Source organism: Oryctolagus cuniculus, chromosome 13, assembly GCF_964237555.1.
Source record: "Oryctolagus cuniculus chromosome 13, mOryCun1.1, whole genome shotgun sequence".
NCBI classification, from domain to species: domain Eukaryota; kingdom Metazoa; phylum Chordata; class Mammalia; order Lagomorpha; family Leporidae; genus Oryctolagus; species Oryctolagus cuniculus.
The window spans coordinates 17,987,413-18,001,990 of NC_091444.1; the positions used below are offsets into that span (position 1 = coordinate 17,987,413).

The 14,578-nt window shown below is 61.2% G+C and overlaps 1 protein-coding gene across 2 annotated transcripts; it reads right to left on the bottom strand.

The window, feature by feature from the left end:
• Positions 1-1,148: 1,148 nt before the first annotated feature.
• Positions 1,149-12,490, bottom strand: PTPN7 (protein tyrosine phosphatase non-receptor type 7). 2 transcript variants are annotated; one of them, XM_017347862.3, is made up of 10 exons: positions 12,402-12,490; positions 11,187-11,362; positions 10,576-10,759; positions 10,188-10,272; positions 8,339-8,415; positions 7,126-7,263; positions 5,852-5,962; positions 4,135-4,292; positions 3,203-3,316; positions 1,149-2,587 (listed from the first exon to the last, which is right to left on the bottom strand). In XM_017347862.3, exons 2-10 carry the CDS (start codon positions 11,243-11,245, stop codon positions 2,494-2,496), a joined length of 1,020 nt encoding a protein of 339 aa, XP_017203351.2. In that variant the 5' UTR covers positions 11,246-11,362; positions 12,402-12,490; the 3' UTR covers positions 1,149-2,493. The 2 variants fall into 2 exon arrangements, with proteins under 2 accessions (XP_017203351.2, XP_051676447.1); XM_051820487.2 differs by having other exon boundaries at positions 12,324-12,480.
• Positions 12,491-14,578: the final 2,088 nt, after the last annotated feature.

The window sequence follows — 14,578 nt, forward strand, 5'->3', positions numbered from 1 at the left end:
CCTCGCGTCCCCGCTGGCACCCTTGCTTCGCAGGGCGCAGTGGCACGGGGTGGGTGGGGGCCACCGGGCAGGGGCACTTCCAGGTTGAAGTGGGGCGGCTCGCGCGTGTCCAAGACGCGAAGACGCGAGCGCCACCAACGCGAGGCAACCGAGGCTTTTTGTTCCCGAACTCTCGCCCCTGAGCGTCTCTGGGTACTGACCCCCCCATAGCCACAACCATGCCCCGCCCCAAAGTGAAACAGGTGCTTGAACTCCACCGTGGTTTGCAGTGTTGCAGCGGCGCCGAAGCCCACGTAACCCCGGACGGGCAGCGCCCTTCCCAAGGAAAGCCCTGTCCCCTTTTGCGACTTCTCTGCAGCCGCAGAGCTGATGGTGGGCGGTGTCCCGCAGGGGGCAGCCCCAGGGCCTGGGTAGCCCCAACCTAGGCTGGGGATTCAGCAAGACTTGGTTTTCAAGTGAACTCAGCAGTGAAATAAACTCTCAACACCAACCCTAACCCTGAAACCCACCCAGTGATCAAACGGTTCCCAAAGTGGAGGAATCAGGAAGTGTTCGGCCAGTGTCAGGGTCAAGGTGCCAGCGGCCTCTGCCCTTTAGAATCTTCTCTCCCGCCCCAGCGTGGGTGCAAGGGTCTGAGTGTCCCTGACCCTCCGGAAATTCACCTGCTGGAAATCTAATCCTGCAAGGAGGCGGTGTTAGGAGGGGCCTTGGAGAGGTGATTAGGGGATTACTCCTCGCCCTTATAAAAGATGCAGAGAGAGAGAGCGAGAGCAGCAAGCGAGTGGACACTATCATCGCAGGAGGAGAGACAGAGAAGGTTCTGCCTGTGAGCCACAGGCCTCCTCCAGGCACTGACTCGGCAGGGGCCGTGAACGCCGCGGCCTTCGGAACTGTGAGAGATGTGCACTTCACTGGCACTGGGTGTTTGGTTTTTTGTTATGGCAGCCTCAGCAGGCTGAGCTGGTGCACCTCCGCCTCCCTGTCCAAGTTCGCTTCAGTTGCGCTTTGTCTGACGTCCTTGGAGCTGCCAGGAGACGGCATGTGCCAGGAGGCCAGACTGGCCGCCTGCTCCGGGTGTGTGGGGTGGTGTCTGCCTTGCTCCAGAGAGGTCCCTCAGGCCTGGGAAAGAGCTGCAGAGAATCGAGGACTCTCCATCCGGAAGCCTTTATTTTCCTGTTGGTTGCTTTGTCAGAGCTGTGTGCTCTGAGCTGGGGAGCGGGGAGGGGAGTGGGTGGGCTCCGCAGCTGGGGTCTGCACGCAGGGCTGGACCAGGCACCCGGGAGCCTTCCACCCACGTCCGGCAGCGCGACAGCCAGCGACAGCGGGTGAGCTGCGCCCCTGGGGCTCCCAGGACAGAGGCACCAAGTCCTCAATGAGGCCAGGCGGCAGCGCCAAGAAGTGAGGTCCGTGTTAGCACCTGTGTTCTGCAGGTGACAGCAGGCCGGGCTGTCTTCTGGGCCCCTGTGCAGGCAGCGTCCCGGGGCTGACTGGCAGGAGAGGTGGTGCCCTGCTTTCACCCTCATGGGCAGCGCGGCTGGGATTCAAGGAGGGCGAGGGGTGTGGCTGCTTTCCTGGGGGGTGTGGTTTGAGATGGATCTGGGGTGCCCTGGACATTGTGTCTGTGGGAGGCAGGCGAGGGGTGTGAGTCTCTGGGTGGGGGGTGGTCATGGGCCTGTGCGGGTGGGCCCTGCAGAGCTCATCGGAAACCACACTGGGTTGTCCGTCTTCTCCCCCTGCTTTCATCCTCCCTGGATACCCCCAGTATCTCCTGAGGTCATGGAAGCAGCATGGATGGTGCTGGGCCTCCCTAGAGAGCGGAGGGGAGTGGCCGGCGGTCGAGGAGGCCTGGGAAGCCCCGGTGGCCCCCAGTGGTCCCCACGTTTTCCCTCTTGCAGAGATTTCAACGGCCAGGCCCAGTCGCCTCTGCACCTGCTCCCTTGACGCAAGGGTGGGCGCAGGGGAACCTGGGTCCCGGAGAGCAGAGAGCCGCACTGAGCCGCTGAGAATTTGAGGTCAGGACCTGACTCTCCCAGAGCTTGCTCCTGGCCTGCATTTGGGCAGGGCCCCGGGTGGGGGAGGGGAGGAGCCCTGGGAAGAGGTGCAGCCAGAAAGGCTTCTGGGAGCTTCTCTGGTGGCTCCGTAATGGCAACAGCACTTAGGGCCCATGTCATGGACAAGGAAACCAAAGCTCGCAGAGAGCCTCTTGGAGCAGCCAGGGACGGCGGGCTGCGGAGTCTGTCACGAGTGCCAGTTCCGGGCGTCAAGTTCATTATTATGGGTTTGGGGCCGCCAGAGGGAAGCAGAGGAAAGCCGCTGCAGCCTGGCCCCTCATCCTTGCGGATGCATTTCCCCCTGTGAGCCAAGCACTCACCGGGGAGGCATTGTCCCTGTGCCGGCCTGGGCTGTCTCCGGATCACGCAGCCCACTTCCCCCACAGCTCCTTCCCCAGGCCCAGGGGACAGCAGGCGCCTGGAGGCCCGAGGGCAGCAGGGGTCAGGTGCTGGGCTCCTCGGGCAGCTGGGCGGCGTACAGGGCCAGAGTGTGATGCAGGAACTGGTACTGCTCCACGGTCTGGATCATCCCCCCTCTGCAAGGAGACGCACAGGGACGGGGGCCCGAGGGTCAGGGCGGCTGCCCGGTGGCTCAGGTCCACGTCCCCAGAGTCCTCTGGGAGAGTCCCAACTTTCTCAACAGGCCGACCTCTCTACTTCCCGCGCCTCGCTGCCCTCCGATCCCTGCAGCCCACGCTCAGGACCGGGTGTGGAGACAGAGGAAGGGCAGGGCTGGCTCAAGACTAAAATGCATGCAGTGGGCAGAGAAAAGGGGACATAGAGAGCTATGGCGACAGCTCAGTGCGATCCGAGTCAGAACCTGAGCCCTGGGCCTCCTGGGCCTGCAAACCCCGTGCATGACCCGTGGCTGCCTGGAATCCAGAACCAAGCTCACGCTAGAGAACCGGGAGGAGAAAGATGGAAAGCTCAGGGTAAACGCACGGAGTAGCACACTTAATTCTAGGCCCCCAAGCTAAAGTCCCAGCTGGAAAGTCTTCCCTGGGTATCAGCTGCACGAAAAACAACTCCTTAAGCAAAAGGTGTCCCTCACTTGGCTTGATGGCGCCGTGCCCAGCCATGCTCTGATGCCCCCAGGCACCGGTGCCCCCTCACGCATGTCACGGTCCTGTGCTCGGCAACCGTGGACCTACCTGTCTAGGCGCAGTTGGCACACAATGCCCAGAATGTCCACTTCTCCTCGGGCCTTCAGTTGTTGGCAGCCAATGCGAGTGGCAATGAAACAGCCAGTCCGGCCAATCCCTGCACTGTACACAGACAAGGGGGTGGGAGGGACATGGGAGCAGGTGGGCTGGGAACAGAAGACCCAGACGAGCTCTCTGTGGGGCCCTGGGGACGGGGCGAGGAAGCAGCAGCGCCTCTCACCCCCACCCTCTTGGTGCTTCTGCAGGAGTCCTGGCTCCTGCTGGCCTCGCACTAAGCCTCTTCTGGGTCGCCTCTGGTCCCCGGACATTTCTGCTCTCGGTGTATTTTTTTTATTTTTTATTTATTTTTATTTTATTTTATTTTTTGACAGGCAGAGTGGACAGTGAGAGAGAGAGACAGAGAGAAAGGTCTTCCTTTGCCGTTGGTTCACCCTCCAATGGCCGCCGCGGCCGGCGCGCTGCGGCCAGCGCACCGCGCTGATCCGATGGCAGGAGCCAGGAGCCAGGTGCTTTTCCTGGTCTCCCATGGGGTGCAGGGCCCAAGCACCTGGGCCATCCTCCACTGCACTCCCTGGCCACAGCAGAGAGCTGGCCTGGAAGAGGGGCAACCGGGACAGAATCCGGCGCCCCGACCGGGACTAGAACCCGGTGTGCCTGCGCCGCTAGGCGGAGGATTAGCCTAGTGAGCCGCGGCGCCAGCCTGCTCTCGGTGTATAGCTGATCGTCCCCAGCTGTGGGCTGGCTGGCCCTCTGAGCCCAGCTACCTGACGGTGACACATAACCATGAACTTGCCTCATCCTGTAGAGATGCTCAGCCCGTTTCCTGGCTCACCATGCCCACCCACACTCCTGTCCTGCCTGCTGCTGCTCTGTCCAGACCCTTCCCCAGGGAGCCCCATGGGAAGGGAGCGGCTGCGCACCTGCAGTGGACCACAATGGGCCCTGCCTTGGCGGCTGTCTCAGGGCCATCCTCCACCTCGGCCACCAGGCGGAGCAGGGGCGCGGCTGAGTCAGGGGTCTGGTGGTCAGGCCAGGCTGAGAAGAGGACATGCTTGACTGATCGGCGCTCATCCTGGTGCTGGGGGTGGGGGAGAGACAGGTGTGAGACTGGGGTCAGGGGCACTGCAGTGACCCCACGCGGGGGGACTGTGACTCAGAGCAGGTGGGGCTGTCCCTTGCCCATTGCGCACCGGCACTGACCGCCAGGACATTGGAACAGGGGGAGACCCATGTACATGTCCTGGTTCTGCCTATAGCTAGCACGTGACTGGCCCAGTTCCTTAACCTCATTCTCTTTACCTAGAAAATGGGTCTAGTTGGGTGTTTAGTGCATCAGTTCAGATGAGTTAGGATGCTGGCTGGGATGCTGCAGTCTCTGTGTGTCTGGGTTTTGAGTCCCAGCTCCACTCCTGACTCCAGCTTCCTGCTAATGTGAACCCTGGCAGGCAACAGGTGATGGCTCATGTGGCTGAGTCCCTGCCACCCATACAGGAGACCTGGATTGAGTTCTGGGCTCCCAGCTGCAGCCTGGTCCAGCCCTGGCTAGTGAAGATATTTGGAGAGTAGAACAGCAGATGGAAGGTCTCTCTGTGTCTCTTTATTTCTCTCTGCCTTTCAAATAAATAAAAATTAAAAGAAAATTAAAGCTACCGCCTGCAGTGCTGGCATCCCATATGGGCACCTGTTCAGGTCCTGGCTGCTCCACTTCCGATCCAGCTCTCTGCTATGGCCTGGGAAAGCAGTAGATGGTGGCCCAAGTCCTTGGGCTCCTGCACCCACGAGGGAGACCCAGAGGAAGCTCCTGGCTCCTGGCTTCAGATTGGCCCAGCTCCGGCTGTTGCAGCCATTTGGGGAGTGAACCAGCGGATGGAAGCTTGCTCTCTCTCTGTAACTCTGCCCTTCAAAAAAACAAATAAATCTTTCCTTAAAAAAAAGAAAGAAAATGGTGCCAGTGGTGCCTGGTTTATTTCTCAGGATACCTGGAGAATAACGAGTGGATAGATGCGTTGAAAATTGTGAAACACTACTCAGTAACAGAAGGCATTTTATAGCACCTTTAAAAAAAAAAGATTTATGTATTCGAACGGCAGAGTGAGAGAGAGATAGAAAGAGAAAGGTCTTTCATCCACTGGTTCACCCTCAAAGGCCATAACAGTCAGGGCGGGAACAGGCTGAAGCCAGGAGCCGGGGGCTCCCGCTGGGTCTCCCACATGGGTGGCAGGGGCCCGAGTACCTGGGCCACCATCAGCTGCCTTCCCAGGGTGAATTAACAGGGAGCTAGAAGCAGTGCAGCTGGGACTCAAATCAGGCCCTCTGATATGGGCTCCGGGCCCCCCAGCGGCAGCTGAACGCACGGTGCGGCACCCATGCACCTGTTAGTGCACCGCTCTTGCCAGCCACGTTCGGTCCTGCAGCTCACCGGGGAGTGCCCGTTCTCCTCACTGGGGTGGGGGGTTCTGCGTAGACGGGCGGTGGGTGGTGCTCCCTGTTGGCGCCCACGCCCACCTCTGCCCCCACAGACTAGAGGCCCCCGGGCACAGGGTCCCTGCTTTCTCTTCTGTTTTAAATGTGGTGCAGGATGCCGGTGAGCACACGCCCCGCCCCGCGGAGGGCTGGGCCCGACTTCAGGGCTGCTACCTGGATGGTGAGCTGCCGCACGGTGTACTCTGCACACTCCTTCTTGTCCCGGAGGCTGACCCGGAAGGGCCCGTAGGTCTCCTCGTCTGTGGGCCAGTAGTGCACGCATTTCTAGGAGGGAGGGGCTGGGAGTCAGAGGGGGAGGGGCATCAGCTGAGGGGCGTCCCTTTCCTGTCTCCCACCCACCCAGGGCTGGGGTGAGTGTGTGTGTGAGTGTGTGTGTGAGTGTGCATGGGTGCATGTGAGAGAGCATGTATGTGAGTGTACGTTGAGTGTGCAAGTGTAAAAGTGTGTGTGGTGTCTGTGTGAGCCTGTGCTAGTGAGTGTATGTAAGTGCCTGTGTGAGTTTGTGCTTATGTCACTGTGTGAGCCTCTATGTGTGAGTGTGTCTCACTGTGTGAGCATGTATGTGTGTGTCTCACTGTGTGAGCATGTATGTGTGTGTCTCACTGTGTGAGCATGTATGTGTGAGTGTGTCTCACTGTGTGAGCCTATGTGTGTGAGTGTGTCTCACTGTGTGAGCATGTATGTGTGAGTGTGTCTCACTGTGTGAGCCTGTGTGTGTGAGTGTGTCTCACTGTGTGAGCCTGTGTGTGTGAGTGTGTCTCACTGTGTGAGCCTCTATGTGTGTGTGTCTCACTGTGTGAGCCTGTGTGTGTGAGTGTGTCTCACTGTGTGAGCATCTGTGTGTGAGTGTGTCTTACTGTGTGAGCCTGTGTGTGTGAGTGTGTCTCACTGTGTGAGCATGTGTGTGTGAGTGTGTCTCACTGTGTGAGCCTGTGTGTGTGAGTGTGTCTCACTGTGTGAGCCTGTGTGTGAGTGTGTCTCACTGTGTGAGCATGTATGTGTGAGTGTGTCTCACTGTGTGAGCATGTATGTGTGTGTCTCACTGTGTGAGTCTGTGTGTGAGTGTGTCTCACTGTGTGAGCATCTGTGTGTGAGTGTGTCTCACTGTGTGAGTCTGTGTGTGAGTGTGTCTCACTGTGTGAGCCTGTGTGTGTGAGTGTGTCTCACTGTGTGAGCCTCTATGTGTGTGTGTCTCACTGTGTGAGCATCTGCGTGTGAGTGTGTCTCACTGTGTGAGTCTGTGTGTGTGAGTGTGTCTCACTGTGTGAGCATGTATGTGTGAGTGTGTCTCACTGTGTGAGCATCTGTGTGTGAGTGTGTCTCACTGTGTGAGCATGTGTGTGTGAGTGTGTCTCACTGTGTGAGCATCTATGTGTGAGCGTGTGTGCGTGTGTGCCGGAGCTGCTCTCCCCGGCTCCGCCTCCTACCTCCTTGCTCTCCCGGAGCTGTGTGAGCATGACGATGAGGGGCACCTCTTCTTGCCACACCATCTCCCAGAAGTCGGCCACAGTGTTGGGCATGGGGCCCTGGGTGGCGATGTAGACCTTCTCCTGCCCGCCATAGCCCTGGGGAGACCAAGTCCAGGCTGCAGGTGCTGGGATCGAGGTGAGACCAAGGACATGCACACAGACAGATGCACGCATGCCAACACAGCCCCAGAAGCCACGGAGTTCTGGAGTGAGGAACATGAGTTCATTCCCCTGCTCTGCCAGTTCCTAGCTGTGCCAGTGTAAGCCTCGATTTTCTCATCTGCAAATTGGGTATCATAACACCTATGTTGCAGGAATCTATCATGGGTTAAAATCGGGGTGATAGACTGAGAATACAGCATACAGCAGGTGCTGCATAAATGTTGCTTCCCTTGCTGTCCTGCGGCTTTCTTCCAGCACAAAATACCGAAACAGGGTTCCATGTCTGTTGAAGGAACGTTTCATTTTGCCTATTGTTCTACATATTCAGCAGCACAGTGGAGCACACTGTCTCCAACCTGGGTCTCTCCCCTTGGGATCCCTGACTGCTGCTTCTCCAGCGGTGCGATTCAGCAGGCAACGGAAGCTCTCGTTCCTCCACGGCTTCCCTCCGGGCACCTGTGCTGCCCCCTCTAGCCACTAGAGGGCACTGGTTCACACCCACTCAGGCCCAATACACAGATGTGGGAAGCGGGGGGGGGGGGGGGGGGGGGGAGTAGAGCACCCTTGGTGAATGGTTCCCATAGCTACACGTCAATCAGACCATCAGAGAGAGAGAGAGGAGAGAGAGAGAGAGAGAGAGAGAGAGAGAGAGAGAGAGAGAGAGAGAGAGAGAGGCTTGCAGATCTCCCTAGCGGGTCATCCGGAGACTAGCATTGCCAGCACCAACTCTGCTGCTGCCCATGTTAGAAGTCGCTGTGCTTTGGTGGTAGGGGTGGGGGAGAGTCAGCGGCCTCTTCCCCCAGGAACCACGATGCCCCCTCTGTTTTCTGGATTGGTGTCTCGGGGCCTGCTCAGTGTCCCCCGCTCCCCCAGGGTGACGGAGCTGTGGCAGGGAGGGAACCCGGCACCTGAACCACCCTCCCGGCTGGAGGACGTGACGGGACATCTCCAGACACAGCCCCAGCCCTTGTGTGCACCACCGCGGGGTGGGGGTGGCCGGGCCACTCACTCGGATGTAGTTGGCATTGATGTAGTCTCCATCCTCCTGGCTCTGTGCCCGGCCCAGGCAGACACGGCTCTGCGGATCTAGGAAGTAAAACTCAGAGGAGGTCAGAGGTCATAAGGTGACAAATGCAGACTCCCACAGGGTCAGAGGGAGGAGAGTTCCAGGCACAACACAGTCCCTTGTGTGTCGCAGTGGCCTGGTGCTGGTTGGGTTATTTCGTGGTGGGGGGGATGTCATGGTGGGGCCTTGGGATGCCCACATCCCATATCTGAGTGTCTATTCGAATCCTGGATACTCCATGCTTCTGATCCAGCTCCCTACTAATGCACCTGGGAGATAGCAGAAGGTGAGCCAAGTACTTGGGCCCCTGCCAGCCACGTGGAAGAGGCGGATGGAGTTCCTGGCTCCTGGCTTTGGCCTGCTCAGGGAGGGAACAGGGGAGACCACATGGGCCGGGGCTGTAGGCTTGAGATCAGCAAGAGTGGGCAAGAGGCTGTGCCGCTAGGCACAAGTAAGGAGTGAGGATGAGATTCTGGTGAGTGGCGTGCGGGCCATGGCCACGTGCTGACTGGGGAGTGGAACTGCGACTTCACTCGGCCGCCAGCGTGTCCGCCTCTTCCTCGGGGTGTGTGTGGGGCGGTCTCTGGATGAGACCCAGACAGGGAAGCAGAGAGGCTGGCTTGGGAGGAAGGGGGTGGCTGTTCTCGCTCCCCCTGGCCAGGCAGCTATAGACAGAGTGAACCCCGGCAGCCAGGTGGGTCTCAGGCAAAGGGGTCTGTGTCCTCTCTGCTGGCTGCAGGGCTGCTGGACTCTTGCTAAGAGCAAGGCTGCCCCTCCTGCCACCTGAACAAGGCCCAGGAGCCCCTGGCTTCGCCCATGCACGCAGAGGGCACACAGGGAAGGCAGGCAGGGAGCAGGATGGATGGGTGAGTTGGGCTGGGCTGAGGCCTGCAGGCTCAACTTCTCTGTGTGGAGACGAGGGAGGAAGGGGAGACTGTCAGGGCCTACGCTCCCAGGTTGGCGGCTTTCCCCTGAGGACTTAGCGATGCCAGCCCTGGGCTGTCAACTTGCAGGGTCCACCAGTTACTGCCCAGAGTCCCCGATCCCAGGCAGTCACAGCACAGCCCGCTCGCCACTGTTCCACGCCCACCCACGTCTCTTACAGTCCTCTCTGACCAGCCATCCTGGCAGTGCCTCTCCCATTGCAAACCCATGGAAGGAGGCTGTGTGACCGGGGCAAGCCCACCAACTGCTCCACGCCTCGGTTCCCTCGCCTGTAAAAGCGCCAGCTCCCTGGAGTTACTGTGTAGACTGTGGTGTGGTAGGCGATGGGTGGAGCTGCCGCGCGATGCCAGCATCCCATAGCGGAGTGCTGGTGGGAGTCCCGGCTGCTCCGCGTCCCACCCAGCTTCCTGCATGTGCGCCTGGGAAGGCAGCAGAGGATGGTCCACGTCCTTGCGCCCCTACTACCCATGGATGGAGTTCCTGGCTCCTGGCTTCCGACCTGGCTGTTGCAGGCCTTTGGGGAGTGAACCACTGGATGGAAGATCTTTCTCTCTATCTTCTCTCTCTTCTCTCTCCCTCCCCGCCAATCTATCACTCTGCCGCTCAAACAAAAAAAAAATCAGCCTTTAAAAAAGGAAAATGAGTTACTATGAAGGCAGTGCCTGGCCCACAGCAAGCACCTGCAAAGGGACTGCTGTCGCTCCTGGGATTTCACCTCCTCTTCCCCCCACCAGGGGTGGTACTGCTATTTGTCTGCCGGAAGACGGTGCTCCAAGCGAGGTCAGCCTGTGCACCTGCCAGCCCCAGCACGGTGCCCACCTCCCTGGGTCTCAGGCGCAGCCCTTACTTGGCAAGATGGTCCTGTAGCGGTCCTTGGAGGCATGCCCAGGGATGTCCAGGTCCTCGGGGCTGACAAAGTTGGAGGGAATCTTCTGGCAGGGCGAGAGGAAGTGGGTGAGCGGCACTACCTTCCCAGCCTCCTTTGCTCCCCTTGCACCCTTTCCTGGTGGAGCTGGGCCCTGGCTGTGCCTTCTTGGCGTTTGTGTGGAGGTGCGGATGTTGGGGAGGGCAGAAGAGGAAGCCTGCGGGCAGCCTCCAGCCCGGAGCCCTGGACTTCTCTTTCCTACGGAGCCCAAAGAGGAGGACCTGCCCCCCATACCTGCTGGAGAAGGGAGCCGGCTGGCTGCTCTGCACCAGGAAGGCAGAGTGTGGCAGAGCGCGCCCCAAGTTCTTACCAAGAATTCCTCCTCCAGCTGCTGGGGGCTGGGCGGCTGGTGCTGCAGAGCCCACCGGGTCAGGGGGTGTCCAGCTGTGCGCAGGAAGTGCAGGGTGACCTCCCGCGGGGTGCTCACCGAGCAGATGGGCTCCACGGCCCCCAGCGACCGGACGTCCAGCATCAGAGCCACGTTGGAGCCCCGCCTGCAGGCACAGCCACCCGGAGCCGAGTGAGCACCCGGGGTACTGGCTTCCCTTGCAAGTGTTGTCATTCCAGGGCACATGGGAGGAAGCTGCTCCGCATCTTCCCCATGACCCAGGGGCCCAGTGGGTGCCAGGGGCCAGGCCTGCTGCACGCCCTTCTCCCTTGCTCAACCTCGACGCCGACTGCTCCTTCCAGCGGCCGGCCCCTTTCCGCTGCCACCCCAAGCCCTGAGGCTCGGGCACCAGGAGGGCCCCTGGCCTTGCCCCACCTGGATGTAGGGACGGGGCTCAGGGTTGACGTGAAGCCTCATGCCCCAGACATGCAAAGCACATGCAAATGAGCGCCACTGGTTTCCTGTCCAGATTGGGGCCCGCGGCTGAGCGGAGGCTCATGGAGGCAGGGGCCCCCTCCCGGGGAAGAGCTCACCTTTCCTGCAGCCGCACATGCCTCTTGGCAGGTGCTTTGGCCGGCAGAGGCTGGGTCATGACTGCCCCCCACGGCGAGGTTGCTGGCTGTGTTTTGGAGCGCTGCTGCCACAGGCCTGGACCATGCTGGGGTGGGGTGCTGGGCCCAGAGGAGGCTCGGTTGGCCAGGAGGTCCCCCTGAAAGATGGGACCCTCAGTGGCTGGCCTCTGGCTGCCTTCTGTCTCTAAGTGCCTCTGCTTCCTCTGTGGGAGGTCTGTGTCCCCCAGCACACGGCCTCCTTGTCACCATGGGAGGGCCCGCACCTCTCTGGTGGGACCCAGGGCAGCAGGCGGTTTTGGGTGAGAGTAAGGGTGTGATAAGGGCTGGAGATTATGGGTGAAGGTAGGAAAGACAGCAGAAGGAGGAAGAGAGAGCAGAGAGGCCGGAGACCAAGGAGCCCAGGGCTGGAAGCTGGGGTCCGGGTGAGAGAAGGCGAGGGAGGACGTAGGAAAGCTGGGCTCCATGCAGAAGCAGAGGGGAAGGCGCCCCAGATCTCTCCTGCAGGAGGAGGTGGAAGCCTCTGGTGGCTGGAGGGCCAGTCAGGACCCCGAGCAAGCCGGGCTGCTGGCCGCCAGCAGGATCCTCCCCCAGCTGCCGGCATTTCCACTTCCAAGTTCATTTCTGGCTTCTGGGGTCTCTGTCCAGGGAGGTCGGCTGGGGATGTTTCCTTCCTCCTCCTGCCCATCCCCCCTATCTCCCGCCTCTGTAACCGTCACAGGAAATGGCCTCACCAAGCCCTTGAGTGACAGCGCGTGGTGAGGCGACAGCCCGGGGCACGAGAGGGGGGCACGGAGGTGATGGGACCACCTCCTCCTGGGGGGCAGCCCCCATCTCCCCAAGCCAGGGTCCCAGCTGCGAGATAGCACGGGGGTGGGTGGGAACTGTGGGCCCGCAGGGACAGAGGTGAGGGGACAGCGTGGGCCCCGGGCAGGTGTGGTGCATTGAGAGTGTTCCCCAGCAGGTGCGGATCCTCTGGCCTCTGTTCTCCTGCAGCTGCCTGTGGCTGCCCTGCGCTCCCAGCCTCGGGCCCTCGGATGTGCCAGCACCCAGTCCCCACCCGACACAGCAGCCCCCGACTCACCCTCGTGCACGCCCTACCTGGAGGCCCCGGCCGGTCCCTCGGGGCCCACGCCACCCCAGGGCGGTAGCACTGCCAGGTGCCCCTCTGGTACTCACTGAAGCAGCCGTGTCCACCAGGCTGCCTCCTGCCAGCTGTCTGTCGGTCTGTCTCTGAGACTGGGGAGGCTCCAGGAAGCCAGCTTCCTCCCTCCGCCCCTCCGCACTGCCACCCACGCATACCCCAGCTGTGTGCTGCCCTCTTGCGCCTGCTGCTGTCACCACCAGGGGTCCCGTGCCTTCTGCCTGCGCCTGCCCAGGGCGGCCAGGCTGTGTCTCAGCTCCTTTGCCGGGCCCAGGCCCTGACCACCCCATTCCTCTGGCTCCCATACCCTCTTCACTCCTGGGGGTTTCTCCTCTGGGCCTTAGGCCTGCCCAGCCCTGCCCCAGCTCCACTCCGTCCCACCAAGGACCCAGCTCGCTCCTGCGTCACCTGACTTTGGCTTCAGACTTCTTTCTACTTCTTCGCTCCTGCCCAGAGCCCTCTCTCTGGAAGCCCTCGCCGCTGTAAGCCTTGGGCCAAGCATAGGCCGCCTCCCCCCAGAGCGGTGATGCAGGAAAAAGCGGAGGCAGGGGTCTGGGGTTCCATGACTAGAGACAAAGGCCTCTCCAGGTCTCTCCAGTCCCCAAGTTCCTCAGCACGGGGGAGCAGAGAGCAGACCCCCTTGGGGAGAGTCTGAGAGGTGTCCCCCGGGCTCCAGCCCCAGCCAGACCCCCTCAGAGAGCCATGACATCCACCCAATAGACTTACACACTGTAGACAGCCTGGCCTCACACCAGCCGTCTCCACACGTCCTCTTCACTGCCAGGGCACCTGGATGCCTGGAGCCTGGGGAGCGGCCCCCAAGTCCAAGACTCCACTGACCCCTGCCCCAGCCTGGCCAGCAGCCCAGCAGGCTCATGATGGCCGCACGTCTGCTCGCTCCTTGCAGCATTCCCGACACATTTCCCGGCCCGGCCTCTGCCAGGCACAACCCGCATCCTCTCTCCTCCTCCCACTTCTCTGATTCAGCCGTCACACAGTGACAGCAACAAAGACATGATGTATAAAAGGCTCAGGAGGTGGGCACCCCGAGGGGGCGGTGGGGAGGGGGCTGGCCTCTGCTTGCCTGTGGGGGAGAAGGTTGAGGGGAAGGACAAGGATGCCGCTTTGGGGCTCAGAGGTCTTTAGCATCTGCCCTTGCTCCTGGAAGCAGGGACAGGGCCTGGCTCCTTCTTCCTGGCGCCTGAGCCCCTCTGCAGAGCAGGTGCATGTCCCAAGGAGGCGGCTGGTTAGGGCTGGGGTAGCCCGGACTCTGGTGCCCAGGTCAGGGTGGCGAGCAGGGGCCTGGGAGTCCCTAGCATCCTTGTGGGTGGTGACCGAGGCTGGCTTCTACCTCGACCCCCACAGGGCAGTGTCTCCACTGTGTTGGGGGGGGCACTGGGGAGAGAGGAGGGCCTGGAAAGAGGGCCAAGCCTCTGATGGTTATCGAGAACAGGAAGCTAGGATACCACAGGGCTGGGGAGGAGGAAGTGGCAAGGCTGTCCCCCCACTGCTCGGCCCAGTGCCCCCAGGTTTCCAGGCCTCAGCCCTGTTGGCTTGAGCACACTCCCTGCTTCTCAGAGGCCGGGGCCCCACGGGAGTTCCAGAGGCTGGAAGCTGAGCTCTTGGGCAGGCGATGAGGATGCTGGGGCCCTGGGTGGGGGTGGGGGCGACGTCAGGGCAGTAGACGAGCTCCCCCATCACCTCTGGTGGCCCTGGGATGAAGTGGAAACAACTTCCTGCCTCCTGCTTACCCTCTCCTCCTCTTCTGCTCAAAGTGCCTTGGCAGCCACGGAGGTGTGTGGCCAGGGCTCAGAGGGGCTAAGGATGCTGACCACGGCCTCAGATGGGAGCAGACACATGTCCGTGCCCTCTACCTGCCTCTCCTCTGCCTGGCCTGGGGGCCTGGCATGCCCCTCTGCCCCCTCTGCAGCAGGCTGGCTGCTGGGAGTGAGCCCCTCCCCCTCCAGCTGTCCCAGGCAGCTCTCAGACTCCCAGCACCTGACTGTCGCCTGAGTTGGGGTCTGGGTTCTAGAGGCCCTGGAGTCCAGGGAAAGTGCAGGGATGTGGAGGGGTGGGGGTGGGGGGTGGACAGCCAGAGAGGCTGCACACGAGGGTCTACGCTGCTTGTTGACCTTGTGGCCTTGGGCAAGCGACTCAGCCTCCGCTCCTCCTCAGCTTCCTGCTTCCCGGGGGGCCGACGGCGGGGCCTGCC